This window comes from Anopheles coluzzii, chromosome 3 (assembly GCF_943734685.1).
Source record: "Anopheles coluzzii chromosome 3, AcolN3, whole genome shotgun sequence".
In the NCBI taxonomy this organism is placed as follows: domain Eukaryota; kingdom Metazoa; phylum Arthropoda; class Insecta; order Diptera; family Culicidae; genus Anopheles; species Anopheles coluzzii.
Genome location: NC_064671.1, coordinates 43,901,720 through 43,911,053, shown reverse-complemented (window position 1 = coordinate 43,911,053; position 9,334 = coordinate 43,901,720). Strand labels below are relative to the sequence as shown.

The window sequence follows — 9,334 nt, the reverse complement described above, 5'->3', positions numbered from 1 at the left end:
AGCCCTACGGCCTTTTCAGTCAGTAAAAGCTTCGACCACACAGCAAGGATATTCTTCGTTTATAAATGCTCCTTTAGTTTCTTTCCATCACACAACGTAACTACTCACAACCTGACGGAAATAGCGCGGCCATGCCGTTGGCGTTCCTCACTAGCTCCCATCACACGACTTGCCCGCTCACTGATCCTGATCGGGAATCAATTAAATCATTATCCTATCAAACCGCACTCTACAGCCCACAGCAATCGGGAGTAATTATTGCATCAATCCGCAACCTTTCGCATCGGCACCGGTCGGAACGTGCGCACGCTGGGTGCAAATGTCAAAAGCTGCCAACTGATGTGCCGTGCGATTGCAGACGGCTCTCCGGAACGGTTCTTAATTTTCGCATCCACATCCCGCATCTTGCCAGTTCGGAATGCATGGCTGACGGCTCGGTTAGCTGCCAAAATGTAGGTCATCATCGCGCGGGCGCGCGCGCACTCACACCGATCGATGTGATCAATCGAATCGCACAAAGCGCATGTACACGGTGTTGCTTCTTCTTGCAATCACGTGCGACGAATCGCGGATGGGTGGTAGATTAACGGCGACACAGAATCTTCAGGGTGCGACACGATGCTCCCAGCTGTCGAAGGTGGCAAACCGATCGAACCGGTAATCGCACCGATGATAACGATCTACTGCCGAGCTGGATTTAGGTAGCGCCACCTGATACCGACGATACCGCCAGTGGGCGATAAATTTGGCTGCTGCGCAATCGGACGATCGTGATGCGCCGGCTGCATAGTGCACGCTCGATCGCGCACTCCCGCTGCTCCATTTCACACACAGAGATGCAGGCCACACGTTCAATTTGCTCCAGTAAGGCCGGCATTGCAACAAGTTTGCAACCAGTGCGATCGCATCGAACGGAAAACGGTTCCATGCCTGTTTGGTGTTTGCGATTGGGAAACTGTGGGTCGGAAAAGCCGTTCCGTTCGTTTGCATATCGGTGTTTTGGGAAGGGTGGGAAGAAGAGTTCTTCGAAGAAAGAGGGCACATAGCCGCAAGCAGATGGCTTCTCGGTGGCACGAGAAATGGAGCGAGCACAGGCGAACGCGTTTCAACACCGAAATTGAACCAATATCGGCAGCAAATCGACAGGTGATCAATAGCGTTCTCATCTGCACGTATCGAAAGCCGTGTTGCGCATTTTATTGCAAGCATGCGATTGTTTTTCCTGCTCAAGCGTTACACAGGTTGTTGGATGGTGTTTCGGCACTTGGGAGCTATTTATCTTTTGTAAATGAATCATCTTAACAACGCGAACTTCGCCTAAATCTCCTCAAACTGTAAGTTCTGATTAGTTCTTTCTGCCGCATTCTGCTCAGGTACAGTATTACGTCCTTTTTACACAATTTTCCATGTCGCCCAAAGTTTAGTCCGACTTAATGTCTGTAAATGTCTCTCCGATCATCTTTGCCTATCGCCCGCCAAGGATCGATCTGTCCTCGGTCGGTAAATTGTGTTGCCTTGTGCAGCTGGCAAGGCGCTTTCAGAACAATATTGTGCTCGTATCGACGACACAATGAAACGCAAGGCTCATTTCCATAACTAAATCAGCTTTCAGATCTCTTCCCACTCTAACCACTATGGCCAACAAATCTATTGCCCTTTGAAGCGTTTGCAACCGAAATGGGAATTATGATTAGCTTTTTTGTTCCACGTTACCCACACCAGCCCTTGATCGGATGTAACCGTACTCATGCTGTATGGAAGAACCACACGGCGAGAGGAGAAATATTCTTGAACTTCAATAGAACTGCTGGAAAAAACAACGCAACAAACACACACTGTATGCAATACGCTACGATTCGCACTATCGGGTAAGATGGATCCGTCCAACCAGGTGGATTCAACCGTAGGATGACATCCCTGACAGTATGCATCCCACGGCAGCAACGGAAGGAAATCGTCGAGTGTTAATCGGGGAATCGTAAATTTGAACCGTTGTTTATTTAATGATCGCCAATCGATCGAGCGAAACAAATCGATGCACATTGTATTCGATTGTCGTCCGTCCGAGCATCTGTCATTCTGAAGTGGTGATATTCGACGTTAACAGATCGTTACACAGAAATTAGTTTTGTGATGCACGTGTTTTGCTAAATTTGTATTTTGTGTAGCGTGTTTTTTCTTCATTATGCAGGAACCATGAAACTAGAGCTAAAATTAGACAAAACTGGCTTTTTGTGAAATAAATTAAGTTATAGTATTCCTGTTCACACAAGTTTAATTAATTTAAATAATATTTATACTGCACTTCGTAATTGAAGCATACATTTTATCATTTAATTGCTTTTTCATTCTTTTAATCGTTTGCTTTTTCATTGTTTTGTGTTTATGTATATATGCCGTGGTTAATTTTTATGGTACGTAAAGAGTGGGTAAATGTTTCTCATAATAATTAATAATCTTGCTATCCATCAAAGCTAACTCAAAATCATCACACAAAATCAAGCCAAAATTTGGGGTCATTTCCATACTTCATGCTGCACTTACTGCATTTGATTCACAAGCTTCTTCACAACTCCAGCCTCAGATCGCTTGGCTTACCCTTCCTTTCTCTTTCTGAGCCTTCGATGACTCTCGATTTCATTTCGCCCAGTGTATCTTCCACCACCCTCCCAATGCGGCTCGATATCGACCCGCTGGCAAGGCTGGAAAGTGAACCACGCAGATTCTCGGGCTCGGGACTAGGGGGACCTGGTGCCATCATCGCTAGCACCAGCTCCACCACCACCCCCAGCATTGCAGTGCCATTGTCGCACAGTGCGCTAGAGAGAAAGAAGGGACTTTGGAGGGATGCGCGAGACCCGACTGCATTAAAACAATCGGTACGGCGAGCGCACGAATGAAGAGGATTATATATAAAGCAGAACTTACCGCTCACAGCAACACATTCGGATCTGTGCCTCTTCCTACTGTGGAGTGTCATCCCTTACTCAGTGCTCGGTGCTCGCGTGTCCGTGCTGCGTTGGTGCTATTGACAACTGCAGCGTTTGCAGTTTCGCTCTTCAGTTGCATGCACAAGTGCAACATAGTACCTTTATCTGTGATACAGATTTGTTTTTGATTGTTTGAGTTTGTGATCTGTTATCTGTTATTCATCATGAAAGTTGTAAGTGAATTTATTTGTATAATATAGTTGCTAGAATAGAAGTGTTTTGTTTTCCAGTGTATTGCGACTACTTTGCCACTGAAAGTGGAATATTGTTTTGTGTTATTGAATACAATTTTTGGCTCTTTGATCACCTTACAAACTCTGTTGAAGGCCTTTGATGTATTTACATTTGATAATTGTGTAAAATGTGCTTAAGTTTAGCGTTTTGGAACGTAAAAAGAATACCAACAATGAAACAAGTGAAAAAATCATTCGATTAATATTACCTTAAAATGGTTTTCATATGTTTTTGATTACATCAAAATGAATAAAAGTATTACACATATTTGTTTACTGTTAGTTCTATTTTGTATTCAAATTCATACATACGTTTTGTCTTTCATTTAAAGTAATATCGTGTATACAAGGTCAGTCACGATGTTATTCAACTGTTGCTTAAACTTAAATTGTTGTTATTTGTCTTGTTTTCGTACTGATGTGTAAATTAAAAATAAAGTTTAGCTTATAATCTGTATAAAAGTAATGTAAATAACATATATAAATGTATTAAAGTATCTCATAATGGAAATCTTTGGTAAAAGGCAAAAGATTTATTCAACAATTGAAGACACGTCTGACATACAGTACATTACATTTAAACAATACTACTCAAAACTTCTTTTCATGTTTATTCATCTTTAAAAATTGTTTCTTTTTGTAGAGTTATAATGTTTTCATTAGATAAAACACATATTTTTTTAAGTACTTTTTTTAAAATCAAAGAAGTGTTAGGCAGACAAAATATCAAATTATATTAAAAAACATTTTTCTTCACACACAAGTAGCATATTCCATCTCCATTGGTTATTGCAAGACCAATTGGATCTGCTTTTATTTTCATAAAATTACGCTTTAACACGTAACACCATTTTGCACCAGCATAAAACCACTCAAACCACCCAGAAGCATTATTGCCTTGACAATACCGAAAGCCTCGTGGCTACTCCTGCCATAAAATTATGTACACTCAATTGCCGGTAGAAGCCACTCATCATGTCATTTATACTAATCGCGCTCCATTCCAAAGCGTTGATTACCGTAATCCCATACTAATGAGCACCCATCCTGCCCCGATGTTCGAGAATCGTTCTCACCTGGCCCTGTTAACCAATAGGGTGGCGTACTGTACACGGCCCAATACCTGATTGTGCTTGTTTGCAAGCAGCAATACCATTATGATTGTGGCCGGATTGGGAAACACTTCGTGTGCTCGTTGTTATTATGCTCGTCCCGAAAAGGGTGTCGAAGAGTCGCACAACTGCACAGCGCCTTCGAATTCTACCCGGGGAACTCCTTATTATCATCACGCAAGCACACCGCGTCACGTTTACACTCTTGAGTGAGCCCGAAAAGAGAAACCCTCCGATGGCCGCGGTTTGGGGTGTTTACATTTAATTGATTGTAATGATAGCAAATAATCATCCTTGACGATTTCGACGACAAAGCGCGGGCCGGAAAGGTCACCACCGAAACGGTTTGTTTTTTGCATTCCATCTCGATTCCTTAACAATCTTCGAGAGAATATGTACAGCTCGTCTGTGATGAAACAGTCAATCCTTGGCGGCAGACCTATTCTATCATGCCACTTTTATAAAGATATCCACTTGCCTAGGCGTTTGCGATTAAACACACTGATTAGGTTCAGACCCATCCTCGGGGTCAAAAGCGGTGTGCAGGCATGCAGCATAAACTACTGATAAAAAAAACAAGATACAACCACCAACGATCGGCAGCCGATTGGGTTCGGTTACCCCGGTGGTTACCAGCGGGTGGTGAAAGGAACACATAATCCGATTGTCTTGCGGCTGTTACTCGATCAGTAATGGTATATTAAATTTGTATCCCATTTTGGCCGCTGCGCTCGCCGATCGCTATTGGGTAACGCTATTAAGCTGTAAAATTTTTGATTAAACACAAGTTTTCCATCGCCCGAGATGTGTTCCTCTCTGAGGGTTTGTCTACTGTTCTTTTTTACCGATGTACTTATTTTCCTGTTTTGCCAAATACTCAAGCATTGCAAAAGGTCATCTTTGGATGTATGGTGGTTGTCCCACAGCACGATCGTTCCATATGCTCTATCGGGCTGGCAGCTCAATTGCGAGGGAGAATCTTCACGAATGTCCTCACAAAACATGTAGCTGGGAGTCATTGAGACAAGAGGTCAACTCAACGCCGACTGAGAGCTTCTGTTGCTACCACAACTGTGTACGGCAAGGTGTGTCTCTGGCGATGTTCTTTTTTGTGCTGAGAACTGTGGTTTGTTTTAACTATGTGGCTATGTATCTCATGATCTTTCCAACTGTTAGTAAAGTAGTTTTTTTTTACTAAAATAGTAATGACAGTGGATATTCAATTAGAAAAGTTAAAACATGTGGATGCGTATTGTAACTGTAAAGCTATTAAGATAAAAAATCTACATCTAATGAAAACAATACACAAAGGTGCTCGCGTCAATCAAGCTAAAATAATCTTTCTTAATAATATTTTGTATGTAAAGTTTTGGTAAAAGCTTAATTTAGTATTTGGTCACAAAGCCTCTTTTGTCAAATGTTTGTTGAAATATAATATAAAATTTCTCAACATCTTTCGAGTTTCAATATTAAAATACCTAACAAATTAAATCAAACGATTATCATAAATATGATCTGTATTAGCTATTATTTAAAACTATCATTCATAAAACATGTTTAAATTATTTGTCCATGAGTCTGCAAATAGGTATGCGTAGAAACCAAACCATGAAGAGATGCAAAACGCTATGAAACATAAGCATAATGAGCTACTGCATTTCCTAATCTTGCGCCCAACCGAAACAACAAAAGGAAGCAGCATCAAAAACAGTGATGACGGAATACCTAGTTCGCAAGCATATCTGCAACATGCATAGTTAAATGCGCCAACCGCATTGCTAAAAACGACGATCGTTCTGGTCATGCGCTCACTACTGCCCCAGAAGTACTGTTTTTATGACTTATTTGCATCACATAGGAGTCTTTTGTGACTTCCCCCTTAGGTTCACGATTTCAGTGTAAATGATCCCATTTGCATTGAGCTCCGGCTAGTATCTGTGCTGCCACCGACATCTAGGACGCATGTCCATGCAAGACTCCGATTCACAATACAATGCAATTGAAACAGTTTCGAAAAAAGCACTCTGGCTTCTCTGGGATTGTTAGTTTATCAGCAACAATTGCCAGTTTTCTTGCACCCAATTCAATCATTTGCCTAAAGAAAGATTCGGTTTTATTTGCTCTGTTCCCAGAGCTTTCAATGGTAACGTCATTTTCAAATGCTGTGCCAGGTGTCACAAAGCGGGAAATAGAAGCAGAAACATGAAAGGTTTATCAGTTAAGAGAGAGACCCTTTCCCACTCCATTACCCCGTTCTCAAAACACGGGGTAAGGTCGTCGGTAATTATGTTGTGCCGTCCGTACCGATGCGCACAGTGTTTCGACACCAAGCGTGACTTCCAGCACCACAAAATCCGCTTTATTTTCACAAGCGACAAATGCAGAAAAGGAAAAGAAACAGAATTCCTACGCCGTCCTCCTCTTGGCGCTCAATCTCGAGCGTCTTCATTTCTCAATTCAATCGAATCGTTTGCCATTTTGCCATCGGGCCGCGCTGGCAGGTATGTGTGTTCGAGTTTCGCATCCGCTAACATCGTACCAACATGCCCCGCTCGCGAGTGCACTCAGGCACACAATGTTGGTGCATGACTTACTGGCGCTGGAAACGATCGAGTAAGATAGGTGCCCAAAAGAAGGCATCCTCCACTTGTGCAACTGTCGATTGACGCGCTGCAATACGATCCCGCTCGAGACTATTCTTATGGTGCGATAAGAAAGGCCACTCTTTAAGACACTGGCCCCAGCCGGCTCCGTCCTTCCTCCATTAGATACACAACAATGTTTGCATTGAAAGACACTCAAAGACCTCGGCACCGTGTTTGGTTTCTGCTCGAGATGCTTTTATGATAATATCGTGACCGCTGAAGCGTGGGATGGAGCGGCTTGCTCCAGTTTTTATGGGTCACTCTTGCGGCACTCGCATTGCAACAGCGTAACAGTGTGTCTCTGGTACTAAGGTTACGGTCGATTGTATCATCCCTTTGCAACACCTTGTCTTTGCAGTTCTTGCTTGCAACGCTGGTAGCGGCTTGCTCGTGTGCCCGCCTGGACAACAATTATCTACCTCCGCCGGGAGCGGCTGCTGCTGGTGGTGGTCCCGGGCTGACGGCTCCTTCGCCGGGCGGTGGTTCCCGCCCTGGCGGTGCGTCTGGTGGTCCGGGAGGATCCGGAGGCTTCGGAGGTCCAGGAACGGCACCGGGTAGTGGTGGCTTCGGAGGTGGTGCTCCGTCTGGAGCAGGATTTGGTGGTGCCGGCCCAAGTGCCGGTGGTTTCGGAGGACAAGCGCAGCGACCGGGTGGAGTTGGTAAGTCTGTGGAGTTTAAATCGTGAAGAAACGAATTTGCATGATATTTTGCTATACAGGAGGGGGCCCAGCTGCTGGTCGTCCAGGAACGCCGGCACCTGCTTATGGTCCGCCTTCGAGTGGATTCGGTGGAGGTGCACCATCATCGTTTGGCGGCGGTTCTGGAGCTCCTTCGGGTGGATTCTCGTCGGGAGGCAGTGGATTTGGTGGAGGTGCCCCAGGAGCTGCTCCAGCTGGTCCAAGTCAACCACCGATAGAAATCATTTCCTACGAAAACATGAACAACGGCGATGGAACCTACAAATACAGGTAAGTGCGTTTCTGGATTATTTTGAGATCATCATGTCTCATACTCACTGTTATTTTCTTTTAGCTACGAAACGGCCAACGGTATTAAGGTGCAGGAGCAGGGTGAGATCAAGAACAAGGGTTCCGACAATGAGATTCCAAGCGTGCAGGGTTCCTACTCCTATACCGCTCCGGACGGGCAGGTTATCACCGTGACGTACATCGCGGACGAGAATGGATTTCAGCCACAGGGAGATCATCTGCCAACGCCACCGCCGATTCCGGCAGAGATTCAGAAGGGACTTGATGCGATCGCTGCCGCTCAGGCTGCTGGTGGTAGCGCCGGAGGCCCAGGAGGTCCAAGCGGTGCTGGTGGCTATCCTGGTGCTGGCAAGCCATCCCAAGGATATCCCGGCTCGGTGACTGGTTCGGGTGGATATCCTTCCGGAGCTGGCGGTCCAGGAGCCACCGGTCCTGCTGGTGGACGTCCTGGCCAGGGAGGCTACCCGAGTGGACCGGCCGGTGGTTCGGCTGGCTATCCTGCCGCTGGAGGTCCTGCCGCACCCGGAGGTGGCGCTGGATATCCATCGGGTGGTCCGGGAGCTCCCGCAGCCCCGCGTCCCAGCGCACCCGGAAGACCGTCGGGTAATGGGTCCTTTAATCCTCAGTCCGGTTATCAGTATTAAAAGCGCCAACGTATCACATTAAGCCCACAAAACACCACTATCGTGCAAAGTGCATTTAAAACGACAAGCAAAAACTCAAACGAAACCAACGAAATTGAAGCGAAACGATACAAAAAATGAGAAAAATAGTTCACTCGCTGTAAATAAGGTGAAATGGTGAACGGTTGTAATAAAAAAAGAAAACGAAACACTTCGAGTACGTCTCTGTGTTAACGATGTTGTGAAAAGTAAGCGGGAAGATGATGATGACGGTGCGGGAGGTTCCAGCAGCCTGGGAACTGGTTTGAACTTGAACTTGACCGGCGCGAAAGACGAAGGCCGCCTGAGTGTCTGGAGTCATGGTGTGATCTTTAGCGTTGAAGATGAATGAATGGAAAAAGCTCGATTCGAAGTCGACTCTGAAGCAGTCGACTTAAAAGCTTGTCGCATCTCTTTGAAAAAAGCTCCGACATGAGATGCACACTGGAGAGATGAGGTGTACAGAGTATGGTCACTTCAAAATAACTAATAGATATACTTAAGTACACGTTTATTGAAATTTGTTTTAGTAGAATAAGTTGAAATAATTCATAAGATCACTTGCTAGAAAATCCCTTACATCATGCAAACCCATCTTTGACCTGGGGGCGAAATAATTTACTATGCTTCTTGAAAGCGTTTTTCCACTCCCTTATAGTCTCATCAAACTCATCCATAAATTATAGACATGTCTCTTTAATGT

The 9,334-nt window shown here is 44.7% G+C and overlaps 1 protein-coding gene across 1 annotated transcript; it reads left to right on the top strand.

The window, feature by feature from the left end:
• Positions 1-2,947: 2,947 nt before the first annotated feature.
• Positions 2,948-8,795, top strand: LOC120955203 (pupal cuticle protein 36-like). Its single transcript, XM_040375825.2, has 4 exons — positions 2,948-3,163; positions 7,339-7,639; positions 7,699-7,948; positions 8,013-8,795. The coding sequence occupies exons 1-4, from the start codon at positions 3,155-3,157 to the stop codon at positions 8,611-8,613; spliced, it is 1,161 nt and encodes a 386-aa protein (XP_040231759.2). The 5' UTR covers positions 2,948-3,154; the 3' UTR covers positions 8,614-8,795.
• Positions 8,796-9,334: the final 539 nt, after the last annotated feature.

Coding starts and splice junctions, on each gene's coding strand:
- LOC120955203 (XM_040375825.2), top strand. Junction 7,640..7,698: donor GCAGCGACCGGGTGGAGTTG/GTAAGTCTGTGG, acceptor TTTGCTATACAG/GAGGGGGCCCAGCTGCTGGT. Junction 7,949..8,012: donor GATGGAACCTACAAATACAG/GTAAGTGCGTTT, acceptor ATTTTCTTTTAG/CTACGAAACGGCCAACGGTA.